The 23,213-nt window shown below is 40.1% G+C and overlaps 1 protein-coding gene across 2 annotated transcripts in view; it reads right to left on the reverse strand.

Annotated features, from left to right (window-relative positions):
* Nucleotides 1-11,975: 11,975 nt before the first annotated feature.
* The window catches only part of G3BP1 (G3BP stress granule assembly factor 1), a 36,590-nt gene continuing 25,352 nt past the window's right edge, over nt 11,976-23,213 (reverse strand). For both annotated transcript variants that reach the window (XM_042948628.1, XM_042948637.1), the window contains exons 10-12: nt 23,019-23,147; nt 22,227-22,336; nt 11,976-19,078 (exon numbers count right to left, since the gene is read on the reverse strand). In XM_042948628.1, the coding sequence (XP_042804562.1) occupies nt 18,872-19,078; nt 22,227-22,336; nt 23,019-23,147 (446 nt within the window). In that variant the 3' untranslated portion in view covers nt 11,976-18,871. The remainder of the gene's footprint in view (nt 19,079-22,226; nt 22,337-23,018; nt 23,148-23,213) is intronic.

Genomic DNA, 23,213 nt, shown 5'->3' on the forward strand with positions numbered 1-23,213 from the left:
CAATGTGGACCATGGGATTAAAGACGGGAGTTGCCTCTGTCCTCTCTGCCAACAACGCCACGCCTGTAATGATGGCACGACTCTCTGGGGCATGCTTCCCGCTGTGGCCTGTGACCACTGTCCTGGGGTACATTTCTTCCTTTGCGCTTCAGTGTCTTGGCTTTGAATCAAAGTAGCGGTAGATGGTGGGACACAGTGGCCAATCGGTTTGCCCTGAGGCTTGGGGTTTTACATGTGTCTTTCAAGTATCCCCAGCATGGGGCAGGAGAGAGGGGAGATGTTGGGAGCCTAACTCTTCCCTAAAGCCCCTTCTTCCGGAGAAACTTCTCCCATTTCCTGTGGCACAATTGCTAATACCTCTAGAAGCCCTCCCCGCCCCCCCCCCCCCCACCCCAGAAAAGCAAGTCAAGACAATGATCTAAGGTGTTTAGGTAAAGAAAATGCACTAAGCAGCCAAAAAAGGATCTGGCTTTGAGGCTTGAATGATCAAACTGTTTACATCCAGGTTCAAGGTTTGTAAGTCATTGCCTTCCTTTCTCTTGGCCTGTGTAGACCAGGAAGTTAAATTGTATTCTAGCCTTGGATGATGTGGGATGGAACCCGGCTCCTGAGGGATGGGAGCCATTTGGGTAGGAATCTCTCTTCTAAGACTATCCTGTTATCCTTTTCCCAACCACAAACTGTCTAAAGGAGGAAAAGGGAACCAGAGGGATTTGAACAAGTACAACCAGTTCAAGACTGGAATATCAGTGTTTGAACTGCTATCGGCACTATGTTCACTTTATTTAAGGGAGGGAATCCTCAGCCCTGCAGTGATGCGTGAGTCGCTGGAGAGGCTATTTGTCCCTTTTACTAGCATTTTACTCACTTTATTTAAGGGGAAAATCATTTTTTTCATAAAAAAAATTTAAGAAGCCCTTTTCCCTAGTTCGCTCATGATGGGACTAAATTCAGAACGTCTTAAAGTCTAGGTGATCGGGCAGCGAAGGCATCAGGCCTCTATCAGGGACTAAAGACAGTATCAATTGTTCCAAGGCATTCTGCCTCTGCTTGAATGGCAATATCTACAGATTTCAAACTGGGCTCCTTGTATGAGGTGTCTGGAATCTCTCCGAAACAAAGACATCACTGGGCTGTTTGCCCAACCTCTGCTGGGTCCTTGAACTTCTGCCACCATATTCAACCAGTGGCCCCACTGGGAATGGCCAGGTCTAGCTGACAAGATCTAGCAGACAATAGAATCATCCTTTTGAGACACAGAGGGGGAATGTCGCTGAAATCTTCTCTCCGACTGTTCCAAATTTGGTATCCCTCATAGAGAATAAATGTGAGTGAATGCATTACAGCAGTGAAAGGAAGAACCTGAATTTTAGTCCTAGCACTAATATGTTGGGGAAACTTGGATAAATGCTTTAGCTTTAGTTCCTCTACAAACACAGTGGGGAAAGGGGTATAAACCTCTAACCTCTTCTAGCTCTAACTGTTCTGTGTGCTTGAACCGATCTATGGGAGGTTTACATAACGAAAGGCTTAATGCCGCTTTTGTTTCCGAACCCTCTCGATAGATCTAGATAGATCCACACATACATGGATCCACACAATCCTCATGGCCTTTCTTCTTTGGGAAATTTGTGGAATCGTTTTTCCTTTCGCTCCACTTTATCAAAGATGAGCAGTGGCGGGAAAAGAACATCCATCACTGTAAAGTCAAAAATACCGTCATGAATTAGAATGGAGCATGCTCAAAGAGAAGGCATTGTCATTAATGTATAATGTAGTGAGGATTTAGCAATAAACTACATGGATTTTATCATTTAAAAAAAATCAAACTAGATAATTCAGGCCAAAAATGTTTTGTAGGTGGCTCCAAGAAATAGGACAATACTTTCTCAATTTCCTCTTCAGTCTGTACACAGAGGATATCATACCTTGGGACTACATACACCAAATGCTATGGTAGGGGGAAAACTGACTAAGGTATAATGGGTGGCTTACTGGTCTTCCAACCTCTACATGGTTAGACCAGTATTTATGCATGGAGGTAGAACTAGACAGGGCATAGAGCGGATGGTGATTTCCCGCACCTCCAAAACTGCAGCTATTCCTAGGAATCCAATTTGAGAAATATCAATTAAGCAGACAGATAATGCCAATAACTTCTCACCTTAGTCTACAACTTACCTTGATTAGTTTCAAGAGCAGCCAAAAGAAATGGCTCATCTCTGCCAACCTCTGGTCTTTTCAAACTTTCAAGAGTCCGTGCTGGGCTAAGGCTATAGAGAGTAACCCAAGGACAGGAGTGAATATAAAGATGTGGTAGGGTGTGTGTGTGTGTGTGTGTGTGTGTGTGAGAGAGAGGGGGGGGAGAGAGAGAGGGAGAGGGAGAGGGAGAGGGAGAGGGAGAGGGAGAGGGAGAGAGAGAGAGATAAAAGACAGTCATTTAATCCAGATTATTTCTTCTTCTAAACTGTCAATAAATAAGAAATGTATCCCTCTAAGAAGCCTATCAATATTTTTCATAGACTATGTTTTCATACTAGGGAGAAAACAAATGAATATGACAGGAGTTGGTTACTTTCCTTCAAAGTACACATTTTTATGGGCATCATTAAAAAGAGATTTTGTTTTGTGGGCCTCCATGATATTAGATTGCAGAGCAGATTAGGGTCCCAGCTAAGCTGTTACCATCACTGATAAATCAGTCTTTTGTGAAAATTACATTCCTTAGTTAATTGCAACACACTGAAATTGAAGGGAGCCATCCTTCTGTCTGCGGCAACTGCCTCCTCAGTAGAAGAAGCTCGTAGGCAAAGGGCTTGGTGGTGGTACCATTTGTGTCAGCTGGAGGACTGGGGTCGAGAGCTGAGGTCTACTTGTCCCCATTCTGGCTGGAATCCCGGCCCGGGGACAATGAATACCACTCTGGAAGCTATCGGGTTTATTCAAAAACAAGCACCTTCTGCACATTCTGCCTGCCCTCTGCCCCAACTCTGAAGAGGTGGGCAAGATGGGGTTTTCTCTACAGGCTAGGTTTCCCAGATTGACTAGAAAGCTTGCATTGAGGGGCTGGTAAGATCTGCTGAGGAAGGCTGAATGGCCCTCTACCCTCCAAGATAAAGCATCCTTAATTCAGGAACCGATGACACCAAAACAAGCTTACTACAAACAAGCAAGTAGAAACCATGTTCTTAAAATATAATTTATCTTTTTTTCCTCCACTAAGCCCTTTCTCTGAGAAACCAGCTTCAGAAATTTGAATTGAGAACCCTTCTGTTTTCCTGTAGCTCTACAAAGCCAGAAATAGGAGCTCACGCTGACCAAAGGAAGGATTAAAAGAAACGTGCTTTGTTTTGTTTGAGCTGGCTTGCCCAACGACTTGTATCTGTGTAAGGAACAGTACACGTTGGAAAGGCTTTGGTTTCACAGTATCCTGAAATCCCAATGAATAAGGAATATCGTTAGATAGGTTGAAATTCAAATAAAGAACTTGGAAAAATCCTGAAATGCTGCCGTCCCCACCTAAGTAATCTAGAGTCTTGGGGGCCCAGACTAGATGATGCCACTACCAAATTATTATCCCGTTGCTTCCTTTGGGATTTCTCAAGCTGTAAAGACAGCAATGGCAGAAGACAGGTTTGTTCATACGTGGGTGCTATTACATGCTGTTCTGATGGAGCTGTGTGGTTATTTAAAGCAATAATTAAGGTGCTTTATCATTCTTTAGAAAAGCAAAATGAGTTCCGAAGTAGATATTATTGCCCAATAATTTCTAGGATCATTAAGGCTTCTTCAGTTAGCATCCAGACCATTACTTCTCCCTCTCGCACTCTCTCTCTGCCTCCTCCCACAGCCTCCCTGTCAGCATCTCCTCTGCTTCATCATCTGTGCCTCTCATTTGGTGAAACCAAACTCTTCTAGAAGATGCTGGTTTATTTCTGAGGGGGTGGGGGTGGGGAGGACTAGAATGGACGTAGCAGCTCCTGTCTCATTTGTTTTAAGGCTGCGATTTCTATTCTTCCTCTTCCCTGTGCGTTTTGAAATTTCACTGCTCTGGAAAATTTCCATTGGAACATTGGGTCGAGAAGTCAGAGTCTAGAGAATGGCGAGCCAAAAATATACCCAGTGATGAAAATTATGTTCTACATAAGGCCATTAACCGGCTACAGAGCAGCACCAGGTAACTAATGTGGGGAGGAAAGACATTTGCTGGATGCACATGGATGCAAACACAGTGGGTCTCCCATTCCCACACTTCCCCTGCTCCACGCTTCCCTGCGTTGCCTTGTGTCTGGCTTGCCTTTCTTCAGATTCCACTGTTTTCTTAAGCAACTTCAGAAACCCTGTACCCTCTTTAAACACACCTGCCTTCTGAGGCGGACAGAGGCCGGTAGGAAGTGGGTCCTTGTTCTGGCATCACCTCAGGCTCACCATGGAAACTGCAGGTAAGCTACTTCATCTTTCTAGGCCTGCTCACTACCCTGTAAAAAGAGGGAGTTGAAGGAGATTGCTCAAAGGCAAACCCTGGATACTTTCATGGGTTAAAGAAAAGAAGAAAGGGTATACCATGTGTTAGAGAAGATTTCATTATTCCCCCCTTTTCGGTCAGGCTTGGAATCCCATCCCAGGCCTTTTGGTGGACAGGTGGGGAGAGGTTAAGAGGAGAGTCTTGGCCCTCAAGGAGGTTGCAATCTTAGTTTTTTGGTGGCTCGTTGTGGTGGTTGTTGTTGTTTGCCACGAAAGTGAAGGTATTTCACGGCACTGATGGACTTGCCTCTAAGACTGGCTTCTCACCGGAGAATCCCATCAAATGCCAGGACAACATTCTACTCTGGTATTTTAGCATGTGTGTCCTATGAAGACTGTAACCCATTTCCCATGGCAGGTGAGCTCTGTCCGCCAGAGCCTCTGGAAGAATCAAAGAGAAACACAATCAGAGCAGAACTCGTGAAATACCCCAAGGGAAATACTGCAATGACTCCAAGTCCCCTCTCAGCCTGTTCCCTGCACACACAATTTAATCATAACAAGAAACTTCCAGCAAGATTTAAGAATATTTTCCCATTTGTACATTATGCTAGCCGCAGTTACAGGCAGAAAAAAGTGGGATTGTTCCAGGCCACTAGAGACATTCATCTAAATTCATACCATTAGCTAGGCTACCCTAACAAAAAAGAAAAAATATTACAGCAGGTGTGGCTGAAGTTGGGCAAGCTCACTGCACATCCCCCTGCGCCCCACCCCCGCCGCCAAACAAAACCTCACCCTGGCAATGATGTTTCTGAAATTGCTTCCACACTCCCATAGCTCCAACAAACACTGCTTATAATCAGAAAACACTGCCCCTATCTTTCCCACCAAGGACATATTTATGCTTTCTATCAGTGGAATCGCTTCGAAACGTTAATAGGTTGACATTATAACAAATGATCTCTATTCTGTCTTCATCTGGCCCTGGAATTAATGGGAATATTGCAGACTGAAACGTTTTCCTTGTTCCCAAGGTTAAGAGTTAACAGGCTTTTTAAAAAAGATAATTTTAGATTTCCCATAATAAAATAGAAACCATATGGTAACCCAATCACTTCCTACACTTGGCCCCCATCACCATAAAGCCACTTCTTTGCCCCTGAAAGACTCAAATAAGGGATTTTAAAAGACCTCTAAAATGGAAGTGTGATAGCACAAATACAGGGAAATGGTAATTGTATAGTCTAGGTGGTTAATATATAGTCCCTATAAAATTCTTACATGTTTTCCCCTCCGACCCTCAGTTTTCCTATCTGTACAACAGGAGTACTGAATTTCCCACTCTTCATCTTACCCTCTCAGTTTTCCTCTCTATACCCATTTGTGGTTTTCTGGTGCAGGGGAAAGGGTACTCGCTTCCAAGAAGGCTGAGACGCAACTACCACAGGCACCTGATCTTGAGCAAGACCATTATCTCTCTGCCCCTCAGCTCCTTTATGTATTTGGAGACAATAATGCCCCCCTCACACGTCCATCTTCTAGATAAAATGAGATAGTACACATTATTAACTCCACCCCCACTGTAAACAATGTAAAGCACTGTCACTATCTCCGTCTCTCCCAAATTCCTATTTCTTCCTCTTTTTGCCAGAAGAGGGCAGCCAAGAGCTTTCTTTTAGAATTGAAGCTGGCTCCCAAAAGGCCAAATCCACCTGCCCTAACAGAGCAGCCTATGACCCTTCTGGACTGGCCCCTCTGTGCTTCCTCTAGCTTATACACCCACTGAAGGGACCTACACTCTAGTGCTGATCTCACTTATCAAGAATCTGCATCCCTTTTGCCCAAGTATCATTTGAATATTACCTAAATAGAAAGCACACCATAGCTCTGCAAATAGCTGTCACTCATGTAAACTAGTAAGATTGTGAATGAACCCTACAAATCCCAATACTGCTACTGAGCACCTACTCTAGGTCAGTCTCTTTAAATTACATGATCTAGTTTCAACAATGGCCCTGATCTTCTCAATTTGTACATGAGGAAACCGAGGCTTGGAAAGTTTACCATATTAGCCCAAGTCAAAGTCTTGCCAAAGTTTGGACCTGATTCTATAGACAACAGGAAGCTAAGTTTTGGAAACAGGCATGATGTGTTTACCTCTTCCACTTACCTGTTTTTGACCTTCAAGAAATTATTTGGCCTTATTGATGACCTTAGTCCCCACCCCCCTCCCCATAAAACACTCTATCTTCCCAAATTATTGAATATAAAATCAAGACATTGATGTGGTAACTTACTTTGTCATTAAAAAAAAAAAGTATACAGGTGTTTATTAGTTCATTTTAACTTAAATGAATCTTATAACTGCTGCTAAAAAAGTATGGACCCTTTTACTTTGGTAACATTCTACTACACAAAAATTTAAGCTCCTGTAATGTGTTGAATGCCAAGGAATACTACCTTTACTAGGCTAGAAATCAAACATCTTGATTAAGAACCAAGCAGACAATCCTTGGCCACCTTCTTTTCAGAACTTGGGTAGAAACAATATAAATCTATCAGCCCACCTTAAGAGGTTGAGAGTCTACTAATCAATCCAGTTTGGGGCATATGAGGGATTTAGACTTGATATGGTACCATTTTCTGGGTATAGCATTGTGGAATAGAATAAAATGAGTAAGCAACAAGGCAGGGTGGGAATATATGACATTTGGAAGAGAGTGAAAACACCCTCGTTTGTAGTCCTGCATGAGAGACCACTTGTGTGCTGGAATGGCCTGGATTTGGCCAGCATCAAGAGTTAAGGACTAGACTTATTCTGGAAGTCTTTCCTAAGTCTAGAATCCCTCTAAAATATTCACTCAACTAAGAGCCTACTACAAACATTGCCAAGGCATAGGAACGAAAGGTAAACACCATCCCTAACTACAGAACTTACAATTCAGAGCAGTGAGATGTGATATGGATATGAATACATAATTTTCAAAGGATGATATGGTGACGGAGGAGGCAGAGACAGAATTCAGAGAAATGGTACCTCACAGGGACAATCCAAGGTCTCCTGGAGAACAGAACATTTGAGCTCAGACTCTAAAGCAAAAGAATATTTTCCACAGCAGTTTACTATCTGGATTTATGTAATTGCGGTCTCATCCACCTTTCAAAGGGTTAACACAGGTAACCATTTCCTCCAGGCAGGTATTCAGGTAAAGTGGGAGCATCTCTCCATATGAGATACCATTGCAACAAATGTATTAAAAATGGCAGGCTGACCAACGTCCCAGTAAAGGAGGGCCTCCTAATGGTCCTTTACCCCCATCCAGGCTCTGGAAATAAAGTGTGACAATGGAATTACAGGGAAATGTATGAACATACCCTGCCCCCCACCCCCCTACCCTCCCCCCCCCCCCCCACACACACAAAAAGTACTCTTAGAGAAGCTGCAGCTTGTCTCCAAGTCCTTTTGTTCCTGACTTAAGAATCCCCTGGGTGATGTGTAGGAATTAGCCAGACCAGTTCATGGGACAAGGCCTCTGCTTACTACATTTCCTAGGTTGCACTTGCATCATCCACATCTCTTCAGTTGTATCCAGAAGCTTGGGCTTTGGCATAACAGAACCATGAGCTATAGGGGAGTGATGCCAGGAATGTCTTAGTGCTCTGTGGACTAGGACAGCTCCCTCTGTGCAGCTCCGAATGCTGGTGAGGATAGGAACATTTTGAATGGACCCTAGTGACATCAAGTCAGATTCAGCGGGTGTCCAGGTCAACTGCAACAGACTTGCCTTTAGATGATTTTTTGCAATGTCCCAGCCTGGAGGAAGCAGTTCAGCCTTTCAAAGTTTGAGTTACACATGGAAGGTCAGGGAACGGGTCTCAAAAATTGTCAGTCAGGACTAGAAAATGTACGCTCTTTCACTTTTCTATCAGCTTTGTTTTTAACCTCCCTTGCATTTGCCTGTCATCCATCCACCTGTTTATTAAATCTATTATGGCAAGGGCAGTGTACCTTGAAAGCAGGGCATCAGAAGGAAATACGGCCCCTTTTCTTACAATATAGGAGGGGATGCTACAAGTGCCAAAATAATCACTGATGTGGAATGCAGAAAATATGTTAATGGAGAAAGGAGGGCGCCGCAGAGCAGGCAGAGAATAAACCATAACATGTTTCCAGGCTTACAGGCCATTTGAACAGTGGTACCTTAGAGATGAGGCTTTGACGGATGGGGAGAGTCTTCCAGCAAAAGGAACAACATGAGTAAAAATATGGAGGTAAAAACCAAGGGGCATATACGAGGTATAGCGATTATCTGTTTGGCTGAAGTGTAATGAATGGAGACATGTTTGGAAAGATGATTTGGAGTATATCGTAACCACCTTAAATATAGAATAAGGGATCAGGACTCTTGAGTATGGCAATTCTCAAAGACCAATCAATAAGGTATTCATTCCTTCATGGGCAGAACAGCTGGTTCTGTCTCCTTTCCATTAGCTGACATTTCCAGCCTAAGTCAGATTTTCCTGTACTTATTTCGGGAGAACTTACCTTTTCCTCCATCTCAGAAGCAGTTATTGTACCCACTGGAAATTCACATCTTCAAGGGCATCAATTCAACCCAACAAGTATTAAGCATTTAGTTGTGCTGGGTAGGCACTAGAAGGGGGATAACAAAGGTATAGTAAAGTCATGGTTCTACAGTGAGCTCACTATTCTACAGCGATTCTGAAAAAGTTACTTAATCCAGTGCAGGTATTTCTAAAGGAGTGCTTGTGGTCCAAATATCATAACCTTTATGTTGGTCTGAAATATTAAACAGAGCTGACCTAGAAGGAAAATATAGTCTAGCGTATCCTTTTTATTCTCAGCTGCACCTGAAATGACTTCTAACCTGGAGAGCACTTCTCTGTTCAAACCATGAGATCATGTCCATAAAGAAAAAAGGGTATAGAGGTGGGGGAAAGCCAAATATGAACAGAAAGAAAAAAAAAAAAGTAACTGGTTTTTAATCAAGTCATTGCTACTGGAAGTATGTAAAAAGAATAGTTTGTGGGATTTTTTTTTTTTTCAGAACAATTTTTCTTAGGCAAATTCATTAGAAAAAATATTGTGGGCAAATAGATTAGTATAACCTACCCTAGTAAATCAAAGACTACCCTCTAAGTCTTCAAAAGTATTACTATCAAGTAAGTAGTTTGCTAAACTCAATTTTTTCCACATTAGGTGTATTTCTACCTCATTTAAAAGTGTACCATGCTCAACATGCCTGAATGCTATGTAAAAAGCTGAAACATTGATGTTCCCACAATTAATCTCAGAACATTTAAAATTCATATTATTTCATACTTTCACGGTTCAACCTTCCAATACTTAATCCATTATTTTCAGCACTAATGGTAAAGTGAGATGAGTGAATTAAACCCCAATGGGTGCATCTTGCTTAATTAGTCTATTGAATGCAGATAAAATGCCTACCTGAAGGAAAAAAAAAAAAGCTAAACAGCCAAGTTCTACTTTCAAGACAAATACACCAGGTACCTCAGCAGCCTCCAAGTAAGTTTTAAAAACTGGACACGATACAGGTCTTCAACTGCTGTAATTAGACCTGAAATGCACAAAATGAACCACAAAGTGACCAAGACGCTTAATACTTTTCAGCCCTCTAGGTAAGAGTGACAAAGGATGTCCATGTCTCAGTGTGTAGGTCGGCATCATAACTGACCAGTTGGCTAAAATCACTTTGTCTAGAACTGATGCAAAGTATCAGTTGGAAATTGCTAGCATTTTCAGTCAGGAGCGGTTGAGGCATGACTGGGAAGGACAGTGAGGGCTTACTTTCTAAGTGTGCAAACATACTCCAGTGCTTCCAAATCACAATTCTTTGGTCTTCTCCCAAGACAAGCCATTTCCAGACACCTCAAACTCGACTGGCCCAGGGAACCCATGGGAGGAGACCCAATTACCTTGCAGCCATAATTGTTGTAAACATGCTGGAGCCATAGTTGGAAAATGGTCTACAGAGAAACGGGGACAAACAGGACCACTAGGGATTTTCAATTCACAGCTACATCAACATTAACGAAAAAGCAGTATTAGATTGATTGAAAACATTCCACGGGACTTATTATCAAATAAAGGCTCAGTCACTGGGGAAAAGTATATTTTATTGACATAATTTATCTTAGACTTAGTAACTTTAACTCAAGATTCATCCACCAAGGTGGGCCAGTTTCTGCCAACAGAACCAGAGTGCGCACTCTCGAGAGTCTCACCCCAACCTTGCCAAAGCAAAGGACTTCTGCCTAACTGGAAGTCATCTCCAAAGGACTTGCCCTTATATTTTCCCCATTTCACGCACTTAAGATATTTGCACAACAGATGTACCCTTTGTCTTAAAAGTTGCCTGATTTGATGTTTAGACAGAAGAGCAAACCCCATGTTATTCTTCTGCAAGTGATTTTGCATTTCTTTTTTTTTTTCAAAAAGGTAGCTACTGACTTAAGGATGTCACGACATACAGGGGATAAAAGCGTTAACTTGCAACAGGTCCAGGGTATGTTACCTTGACACCTCACAATTTGGTTCATTACACTTTAACTACTCAAAGTTATTTTAACCCCAAAGAACAGACAGGCACCGTGTATTTCTTCAGGTCACAATGCCAACACTGGCTGTGGAGTCTGATACAGGTAAGACGACTACAATTTACAATTCTGTGATTCCAATACTTTTGGGAGATGTACAATATGCTGGGCTGGGCAGTGTGAGTTAGTTAAGCTACAAAGTGCTTCATCACCCATAATGGAAGAGGTTCAAGATGATTCATACTTCCACGTAAGACTACAAAAGTCACAAGCCCACATAAAAGCAACTGACAGCCAAAGTAGAAGAGATTTCAGGAGCCTGGGGGCATCTTAAACAATTAATTGGCCTGGAAAATTGGGTCAGAATTACTCACAAAGCTCCTCATCCTTTCCCAGAAGAAAATGTGATAGTATGTCTTTTATATGGAAATTTCTTTGTATATATGTATAAACTTGGTATGGCCTTAATGCTGCAGTTAAGGATTTGTCTGGCTACCACCTTAAGCAGCGTGTTAAGCAATCGCTTCCTTAATGTAACATTTTTACTTCTTACTGGACTCTTAACCTGAAACAACCAATTCCCTTTTGCCCCTTACTCTTCGCCCTTTTTTGCATGGAATCATAAAAGTTATGGCAGTTATTTTTTGGCTTATAAAAAATCTATTTCTGCAGTTTGAAGATGTAATGTAAAATTTCTGTGATACATGTATATAAAAATATATTTATTGAACCATCCATATACACATATCCACGCTGATTCCAATGGAAAAAAATTAAAGTTTTCTGAAATTTTCTCTGTGGTCAACTCATAGTTGTCACTATTTAACCAACTTTATCTGTGAAAAAACTTTTGAAGTACTGTGATTATCCCAGAGAGGAACCTACATATAGTCTAGAAAACACCATTTCACTAAGACAAGGCTGTGTGTTGTTCATTCAAGAAACATTTATTGATAGGTACTACGGGAGATACAAAGATGACTCCAACACAGACCCTGCCCGTAAGGAGCTTACAGTCTAGTAGGGGAGACAGAACACATCCACGGGATACATGGTCAGAGCTACGTTTCAGTAAGATGAATCTAATATTGTGTATAAGGTAGGCTGGGGGTAAGAACAGGTAAAGGAAGCTGAGAGGCCACTGAAATCATCTAAGTGGGGAGGAAAGAGGTGTGAAAGCCTTGAGGTAGCACTGACAGGACTTAGCTAGAATAAGAAAAAAAGGCAGAGGACTTAGACTTTTGGCATGGGTGAGGACACAGAGAGAACAATGGACTAGGTCTGGGAAAAGAAATGAAAGTTGGCACATAAAATTCTTCTGCACAGGAACAAAGTGTCTGGGATATACTGGGCACAATCAGAAAGAAATGGCTAATCACCCAGACCAAGGATGGAAGTACCTCTGAGTGTCCCCAGTGACTTCCTCCCTCCTGTGCCCACCCCTCAAAATTTCCCAACAATCCCCTCCACTATGAATTGTGATAGTGCCTAAAGATTTAAGTCCTATCTCTAGGCATGTCCTTACTTGTGAGAATAAAAAACAACAAATACATTAATTTATTCAACTCAATGAGTCCTCTTTTAAGGACTCTTTTCATGGAGGTCACTGTACCTTCTGGTGAAATACAGGGATAATGAACCAGTCCTTGTCCTCGAGGAGCTTATGGTCTAGTAAAGGAGGAGCTGATGGTAGTAAAACTCATACAGGTCATTCTAATTGTAGGTTGAAGGGGAAGTTATATGAGCGAGGAGAAAAGTTAAAAGTGCTCTATGAACACACATTTTTAAAAATGAAGGTTGGGACAGAATCTCACACAGGAAGGACAACGTAGGAGGGAAGGAGATGAGAATGAATTTGCTCCCCACTTCAAATTCTGGCCAAACCAGACCACCAAAAAGGGGTTCCTCACTCCTGTTGCAAGTCTTTTCTCTTAGGGAAAAGGAAAATGGTCTTGAACTGGGTTTTGAAAAAAGCAATTTCGATGGCAAGAGCTTTGGGGACAGGGGGATGTGGATACAAATCTATCTTCAGGGAAGAAAGAAGGCACTTGAAGCCACAAAAATCAGCAATGCCAGGCTTATTAGAAAAACCGTAAGTAGTTTAGCACGGCTGGCGCATCACCTCCATGAAGAATGGGAGAAATCACCGCAAAGGAAGATTAGGACCCTGACAGGTACGTGGCGTTGCCAGGCACTGAACAGGGTACATGCCTAAGACCAAATTGCTGCCCCTTAGGAGCTTACAGTTATAACAATACAAGGTGGGGAAAAGCACCACAATGTACAGAACGCAAACTGCCGAAGGATTCAGGAGAAAATTACAGCTGAGTTTCAGCTATTAACATTAGGATACCCAATAGCTTTCTGACAGCTAGTAGTAAACCCATCCCTGAGGGGAGCACAAGGTAATAATGTCCTTAGACAACAGGCCCTGGTAGAACTGGGCATTAAGACAGTTCGAAGAAAACTGAGAAAAAGTGGGTATGAAAACTGAGCTACAGAAGCAACCAAGTATGCATATAAAATGTGGCTCCTTCCCTTTTCTCCCCACATCCTGACCTTTAACAGCTCTGGCTTCCTTCAGTGAACCTAGGGCAGAGTGGTGACCCTCAAGGTGATCCATGTTACTTCTACAAGCCAATGTAGGACTCTGCGCTGATAATCTATTCTCTGAGCCATTTAGCTTTTGAAAAATGAAGAGGTTGTACAAACTTTAGTCCTTTCCAGCACTAACATTCTATGATTCAGAGAATTCTAGGAGTCTCTCCTGTCTCTTATGGCAATAATCAGAATGGGAAGAAACACTTTAAATATTCTGATGTGTCTCACTTAAAATTATGATTTTTTCGTACAAATCACAATGATCCTTATCCCACCAGCTAACTTCTACCTCCACCCATTCTTCATAATCTAACATCTAACTACATGAATTTATTTTCAACATGATGTGTTCTACATGATCTACTTAAGCATACACTGAATCTTTAGAGAAAGGAAGACCTGTTGTTCTCCGCTACTTCCGTATGCCAGCTTTTTGGTATAACGACTTCATTTAAAAGGGAAAAATCAGGGATAAGATATCATAAAAATTTCCTAAAACTATTTAAGAATTTAAACCAAATCCAAACTCAAACAGGTGACATCAAAGCTTGGGGAGAAAATCAGTAACCAAAGTAGTTAATTACATCATATAGTTGAAAATGTTTATATCCAGATTAAACAAGATATAATCATCTCTAACTTACGACCAGAAATGTATGCAAACTTCCCATAAGCAGGTTTCTAAAAAGTAAATACTCGTTAAAGTAATTCAATAGTGAATTTTTGGTAAACATTTGCTTTTTTAAAAGACAAAGACACACTGGATGACTGCAAGTCCCTTATGAATCTGTGACACTGGCCACATTCCAAGGTACTCATATGGATTTCTGTAACTGGCCAGGTCACGTGGTCTATGGAAGTAACCGTGAAATTGATTTCCAATACTATTTTCCTCTCGTAGAGAGCTAAGAAAAGCTACCGGGTTCAAGTGGAAACTGGAGAAGCAGAGACCGTCCGAAGTTTTCAAAACAAGTCATATAATCAAAAAGTGAACAACTTTAATTCTAAGCCAAGACAGAAGTATAATCAAACCAAAGCTGGTTATGGACTTTTTTAGACCACTGCTAACCAACTTCTTACTTTTTATTCAGGTCATTATGAGACCGTTTCATGAAAGCATTAGCAAAGCACATGAATTTCAGCATTATCCTGAAATAGCTACATAACCACTAAGAAGTAAATAAGTTTCAGCTCACATGTGCTACCATTTCTCCTTTAACATAGTCTCATAAGAGTTCATAAGCCCACCTATGGTCCCCAGAACCTCAGTATCACAGTACAAATCCTAAAACATATTACTATCTTAAAACCATAAATCCTTACTTATCTAGTGCCACATGGCCATTACTTGATCAGCAACTTCCCACGCAAAATGTTGCTAAGTTTCTAAAACTCTAAAAACATTAAGGTTTCTAAAACATTTGTGGAAGACTATCTCTAACTGTCCACTGCCCATCCGTGGCATATTAGGCAGTTCACTAAAACCTCATATTCGAAGAAAAGTTGAAGTTGCTTTTTTTAAAAGGTTCATAACTACTGAACCAAAGGTCTTCTCTGTACGCAGTTCCTGCAGAGATTTCTCTTAAGTAGCACAAAAATAAAACTTCAATATAAAGTTATCTTTAGATCAGTAGATTTGACAAATGCAACCATATAGATTCTAACAAATTGCTTTCTATAAAGTGCCACGTTTTCCCACTAAATTATTAAACTCTACAAGGATTTTCAAATAAAAGGATGAAGAAAAGTATCCGAGGATGGCAGTTACAAGCACAAAACACAACTGCTATAAACCCACCTGGATTAAGGTATTACAAAATTACTGTTACCTTCCACATGTAGGTTCAAGGTTATACTACGTGTATCAAAAATTCAGGTGAGAAAATAACCCAAGAACAAATGATGATTACTGTTACCACAGTCTATAAAACAAAGTAGCTCTACAAAATCAATGTTTCCTTATCTTGTTTACGTTAAAGGAAATGGAGAAGAGTAATGCTAACCTTTCTCTGAATGTTTTAGACTCAGGTCTCTGTACTGTGGTAACTTATTATGGTCATGTCTTATTTAATATGTCACTCAAATGTAAAATAGGTAGGCATTAGGGTTCTAGAGAAAAAGCATCAGTTTTGGAGGCCAAGCTGCTTCCTGCTACTTGGATGACTTAGAGGCCTAGTCATTTAACTGCTCTATGCGATTTCTTCTTCATCTATTACTTTGGGAAAAATAGCACCTAATCCACAGGGTAATTGTGAAAATTAGTTTTCTAATCTGAAACTAAAGTGCAGTTCCACTAATACTGCGGTAAGTAACCTACCCATCCAAAGCCAAACAATGATTTTTGGGCTCTCCATTTCACTGCTCCCAGCAAAAGCTCACAAAGTTGACAACACAGGAATACAAGAGCAAAAGAAAACAATGTACTTTTGTAAGGCCCAAGATGTGCTTGCTTTCAAAAGGTCTTACAAGACTAAGACTCGCTGACCCAAACTAATCTTACTTAGCTAAAATACTCATGGGTAAAGGGTTTAAAGCTCAATAGAAAAGAACTGTACATTGGGGCATTCTTACAGATGAGAAAAGTACTTTAAAACCCGAAAAGCTTAAATGTGACGAGTTGGTGCTTGCCTAGAGACAATCTTGCCCTAACCTAGTTTCACTTTCTACCTGTGGGAATATATGTGTATCTAGGGTATCGTGCTTATTCTATTGGCAATAATGTAAACAATGATATTGGGATTCTTCATAGTGTTAACCACGATCCTAAATCTGATACATAAAGTCCAATGCTACTTAAAACGCCACAATCATCCCAATTCTGAGGACTTGAAATTACTAAAGCAACCCTTCTCTTCCTAAGCTTATGCAACAAGTCACAAAAAGCACCTAGCATATTACTACCTGTCCAAATGTTTCTTTAAACCCACACATGGGTAAAGGAAAAGTGAGATTATTAATTACCTGCAGATGTAATTCCTGAAAAAGATCTGTTTCATAATTCATTTAATTCATCTAAGGCTAGTTTTCAAATGAAGGAGTCTTCAAGTTGTCCTCATCCACCCCACCCTCCATCCTCCATGCATTATAGGGAGTGAGGAATATCCATGATCTCAATGGGGGGTTGCTTCATTTTTATGGAACATTTAGCGTTGTCAGTCCCACCCACTAAATGCCAGATGTGTGTGGTGTCTCTTCTCCCCTCCCCCCCAAATCTCGCCCATTTCCAAATGTCCTCTAGGAGGTATTAACAGCCCCAGTTGAGAATCACTGCATCCAGTTAGTGCCCTTAAACCATGGAGTAGGAAAAACACCTATTGTGAAATGTATGGTTTAGCATTTATTTGTGAAAAAGGATTTCTAGGTTATCCATAATTTATGACTTTACAGTTACTACAACTTAAAAATTTTTTTCAAAAATATCTCCAGCTAAGTTTTTTTCTTTCCACCACAGGCTTAATATAAGCTACAACAGTACAAGCTGAATGTCTTCCAATTATCACTGGCCTGGCCCAAATGAAGTGGTTACCAAATAGTTATTTAAACTGACCCAAAAAACAGTCATGTGACTCAGTTATGTAATTTTCTTTATGTGAAGGAGATGTTCCCAATTTTCAAATATTTGAGGTACTGAGGACCGATAATATCAAACTTCATTTTAAGACTACACCCTTCAGCAAACCTAGAGTTTCCCAGTAACAACAAAACAAACATTCCTATACCTACTCATATACTGTCCTCAAACAGTCCTAAGGATTGAACACTGTTAAGAAAATAAATAAGTTAAATTTGACAACCTCGTTGCCCTTCAGATTAGTAGGACAAGTTATCACAAAAAGGCTTGCTTCACAAATGTGTACACAAAATCTTCACCCACCTCACACCCAGCACTCAAGAAATTAACATACTATGTAAAACGAATATTAGTCTATATTGCCAGATTAATTTTTCTTCCAGAAATATTTTAATAAAAATTGGCCATTTCCAAGGAACACCCACTGCATGCCCATCAATAAAAGAGAACCATAACAAAATAGAAAATTTACCATATGCCTATGATTTAAGAAAAAAACTGGCAGACACTCAAGCACAAAGTCCAATATTAAAGTCATATTCCTTCTTACGGGCTATGATTAGGATTCTGAATAGATACCGAAATAAAATACAAATGCTGGACTATTTAGGTCAAAGGACCTCTAAAGAAGCATGTCTGTCCTCAAAGGCATTCCAGTTTGAGACTCAATTTAAGAATAAGGCATAAAACAAATGAACAGAAGACATACAAGGTGAAAGAGGGATTCTTCAATTCCCAACATACTCTACACCTGGTAAAACAAATCTAGACTTTTTTTTCTTTTTTATTTTTCTTTAAACAATTGCCAAGGCTGGAATCAAAGATAAATAGAAGGCACAACAGTTTTGCTCTGGGTTTTGTGTTCTTCGGATTTTGGGGTTTCTTTTTTTGTCATTTTTTTGGTTTGTTTTTTTTTTTAAATACAAATTAAACATAAAAGAACCCTACTTCAAAATAAATCTAAATTAGTTGCATCCTAGACATTTAAAACCTATCTCACAAATTTAAATTTAAATGATAAAAACAGTAGGTTTATAATTGTTTTGTGATCATATATCCAAAGGAAAAAAAAAAACTCTACTAACACCTTTTATTCAGTTTTTAACCATACCAGCAAGAATCAAACTGTCAATTTTTCCAATGGCAATTTCTACACACCAGAAGGTAGTCATGACTCTCAAAGAAGAAACAATTTAGATTTTTCCTGCCTTCAAAATGTTTATCAAATCCTGTGTTTCTCACAGGCTTTTGAAACACATAGAAAATAAGAAATATTCCAATGAATGAAACATACCAAATGTCAGTAATAAGGTAAGACACATTCCTTTGGGGAAACGGCTGTTAAAAAAAATCCAGTCTGTATATGCAAAAGTAAAGCAAGGAAATTCAGTCTTTTTCTCTTCTTTAAAAATCTGTTTTTCCTAAAATATCATTCCACAAAATTGGAAGTGAAGGACTAAAAGGTGAGGAGAGGGAAGGGAGGGAGAGGGAGCACACATCATTAACACAAAAAGTAAAATTGTACAAACTTAAGCAGTTTATAATAGACTAGGGTCATACTCCAGGATACCAAACGCTGGTATAAGAAATTCACCATTCTGCAGGAGCTAGAAGATTTGTACTGCTGCGTGAAGATCAACGAAGAGCAATTCACTGCCTTGGGGCAATTCCCCTTCCCACTCCAAATCCTGGTTTCTGCACCATGCCTCCACGGGGCGGGCCTCTCATTCCACCACCCAGCCCACCTCGAGGACCTCCAGGTCCCCGCAGGCGGTTATCTCGACGGTCCCCTTCCCGGGCAGCTCGAGTCTTCTTCTCTTCCACATTCAGACGGACCTCACCTCTGAACATGATGGGCTGTAGAAACAAGGAGAGCAGACTTAAAGAGTGCTTATGGGCTACCAACTACCAAAGATAAAACCAACAAAGCTATCATAAAGAAGCAGCAACTTACACATCAGCTACATTCTCAGTTTTTATTTCAAGCTCAGAACACATCATTAAATAACATGGAAAGGTGGAGCTAGGCATGCAAACTGGTTCAAAAAAAGGACAATTTAAACAACACAGCAGTGCAAGTAACTCTCATTGTACTTCTATGAACAAAATGTATTTTCCCATAGAATTATATAAACAGAACAATATAAATAAGAACGGCCAAAAAAAAAAAAAAAAAAAAAATTGCCACCTTCACCATGGATTTGAAGGCTTAGAATAAACCCCTATCATCACCTAATGTGGAAAGATGGGGCTACACATACTTCTGCAAAGTACATATACATCTCAAAAACATTATTAATTTATCTAAATAAAACTGTAACAAAATGCTATTTACCTTAACAAAATTTTGGACAATACCGAAGATAATAAAGAGGACCTTAGTGAAGAATAAAAAGATACATCCACACTAAATCTTGGGCCTTGCTTTTAGCCCAATAGATCTGAAGTAGAAAACAAAGGGTTACTCGAGATTTCAACAAATTCAATTTATGCTCCTCATTGGCACACACTGGTTTTCTAAGTGACTTTTTCTTTTCTTTTCTTTTTTTTTTTTTTTTTACTGATTTTTGAGAGGGGGGCAGAGGGAGAAAGAGAGGGAGGGAGAGATGGGGAAGGGGCAAAAGGAGAGAGGGAGAATCCCAAGTAGGCTTCCACGCTATCAGCGTGGAGCCCAATATGGGGCTAGAATTCTCGATCCATGAGATCATGACCTGAGCTATAAGAGTCGAACGTTTAACAAACTAAGCCACCCAGACTCCCCAGTGACATTTTTTTTTAAACAAATACCTAAAAGTACTGACTATGATAAGAAGTGTTCTATATGCCTCACATTTATTTAATGCTCACAACCACCCTTCAAGGGCTGTCATTACACTACTTTAGAGGCCAGCCAACTAAGGGCCAGGAATGTTCAGGAACTTAATGGGTCACAACATAAAGAGCAATGGAAGGAGGAGAAAATGAAGGGATCCTGACAGGCAAGTAAAAGCTTTGAACCACGAGGCTAAACTACAGCGTGTCAAACACCATGGTCAGTCTTACATAAGCTATTTCTGTACTCATAAAAAATTACTGAAGGGAGTATGGCAGAGGTCTGCCAATACAGTAAGAAGGGGGCAAAAGACAAGCTACACTTGAAGCTCCCAAACTACAAAGGGGTGATGTGAAAGTACACATGAGGAAAGCTACGTAAAGGGTAGGGTGGGGAGGGGTGGCCCCTTTGAGTTGATTTATATTTAAAATTCTGATTAAATACATAAATTTCTATTTGTACATTCATAAATATATTTAACACTAAAATAATATATTTATGTAATGTTTTAATATTCACACTATATTAAATCGCTTCACACACATGAATCTGATGCACTGTTCCAGGCAATATTCTACATACAATGGGGAAAATAAAACCGTACTAAAGTCTAAAAGGTAAGAGGAGAGAAGTTGGAGAGGTTTTAAAAGGCAGTGATTGAAGACATCTCTGGGTAGTTATCACAAGGGTAGAAGCAATTTGAATGAGAAAAAGGTCTCAGACATACAGCCTCTGAGAAAATTTCAAAAAGTTCTTATGCATAAAGATGCCATGGCTTATCCATGTGCATTAAATGAAACAAACCCCCCTTACCTTGGACAATTAACTAAAAAGCCAGTTATCAGGTCTGACCTCTTTTGGCCCACTGGGAGTATCCTACCCTCTAAGGATGAATTCAAGGCTCTACCACAAAGGTGCACTGGACCTTTTGCATGCTGAATTATGGATTTATGCACAAGACCTCTGGGACATTTCTAGGTTCAGTATTCTGTGCCTATGCTAAGAAAAGCCACTGTTCTCTCCTTACTTCTAAGTGTTTTTGCAGGAGATGCATCATAAAAATACTGGTGACATAGTTTGAAAGATTAAATACACATTTGCAGATTAAGGCTCACTTAATGTTATGACCACAACAGTAAACTGGACAGTATAACAATCAACATTCTGAAGAACATCAGAAGTTCTACAGAACCTCTGGGAAATAATGACCTATAAGATTTTTATTACATGGTTAAGACAATGTGTAGTTTTAATCTGCAGAGACTGAAAGATGAGTTGTTGTGGGCAACTTTTGATGCAAATGCTTTGTAGACAGACAGGTGATGACTGCACATCGTGTATTACAAGCCATTAATTTTTATACTTTACAATAATGGGAGGCCTGGGTGGCTCAGTCAGATAAGTGTCCAACTCTTGACTTAGGCTCAGGTCATGATCTCTCAGGGTTCATGGCTTCGAGCTCTGCGCTGACATCAGGTAGCCTGCTTGGGATGCTCTCTCCCCCTTTCTCTCTGCCCCTCTCCCTCCGGCGCTCTCTCAAACTTAAAATGATTAACTTTATGTTATATGAATTTCACCTCAATTTTTTTTTTAAGTGAGATTTTTTTAAATCCCACACCCATCACAATAAATTAACAGTATTTATACTTTTGTTCTCTACTACTATTACAGAAAGTGTTTTGTGCTAATGAAAGATGTGGAGGAAGGGAAGGGTTTCTTAAGAACCACACAGTAGTAAGATTCCAAATCTACCAAATCCCTCTATTATTAGAAAGTACCTGTAGGAAGAAGTACTGTTAATAAAATTGGTTCCAGGCTGGGTGACTCCAAACCTACACACCTGCCCCGGGAAAATTGGCTCTTAAGTTATCTTAGTTAAAAGCAACACTGTATTTCATCTCCTAAACCAAAAATCACCAAGGAAAGAAATCTGCATAAATTTCAGTGCACTGGTAACTATTAGTTATCTCATTCTCATCATTCGACTCAAAAATAAAGTTATTTAGAAAGAAGTTTTGTTACTCTCAACTCCCAGGCAAGTCTTTTAACAATAATGGCCCATCACAATGGAACACACTACCAAAACATGTTGGAATAAATTGTACTTTCCATGTAAGAGATATTTGTAAAACGAATATATTCAAAGATCCAAGTTATTCTTAAAAAAAAAAAAAAAGATGAAAAACTGCTTACCCTGTTGCTAAGGACCTTCTGAACAGGCTCAGAATCATCAAACACAACAAAACCAAAATTGGGTAATTTCCCGCCACTGTTAATGCGCAGCTCCACCACATTCCCATAACCTGCAAAGGAAACAAAGACTCTCAAGTAACTTCTTAGAACATTTCCTTTAAATATTATACACACACTAATCAATGACAGCCGCTAGTCAACATGGGGCTACAGACCGCTTGTAATGTGGCTAGTCCAAAACAAGAAGTGCCGTAAGTGTGATACACACTGGACTTCAAAGACTTAATATGGAAAAATGTAAAACAGCTCTTATTTTCACACGTTGAAATGATGTTTTTGATACACTGGGTTAAATCAAATATTAAAATTAAATTATCCAGTTTCTTTTTACCTTTCAAAATATAACCAGTAAAAAAAATTAATTAAATAAAATAACCACTAGAAAACTTAAAATTACATATGTAATTCACTTAGATGAACGAATCTAGTGTTTAAATCTCAACAGATAGATGTATTAGGTAAATCTAGCACTTAAAACTCAGGAACTTAGGGGCACCTGGGTGGCTCGTTTGGGCATCCGACTTCGGCTCAGGTCATGATCTCGCGGTCCATGAGTTCGAGCCCCGCGTCGGGCTCTGTGCTGACAGCTCAGAGCCTGGAACCTGTTTCGGATTCTGTGTCTCCCTCTCTCTCTGACCCTCCCCCATTCGTGCTCTGTCTCTCTCTGTCTCAAAAATAAATAAACGTTAAAAAAAAAAAAATTTTTTTTTTTTTAAAAACTCAGGAACTTACTTTGAAAAAAATCTTTAAGTTCCGATTTATCCACTTCATGTGGCAGATTGCCAATGAAAAGTTGGTGACTATCAGGGTGTCTCACAATTCTTCGGGGTTCAACGTCACCTTGCTCACCAGCCTCACGGACTTAAGAAAACAAAAAACAGCAGCGATGAAAGAGAAAGACATTTTCAGTGGCTATTTCAATGATTT

This window comes from Panthera leo, chromosome A1 (genome assembly GCF_018350215.1).
Source record: "Panthera leo isolate Ple1 chromosome A1, P.leo_Ple1_pat1.1, whole genome shotgun sequence".
In the NCBI taxonomy this organism is placed as follows: domain Eukaryota; kingdom Metazoa; phylum Chordata; class Mammalia; order Carnivora; family Felidae; genus Panthera; species Panthera leo.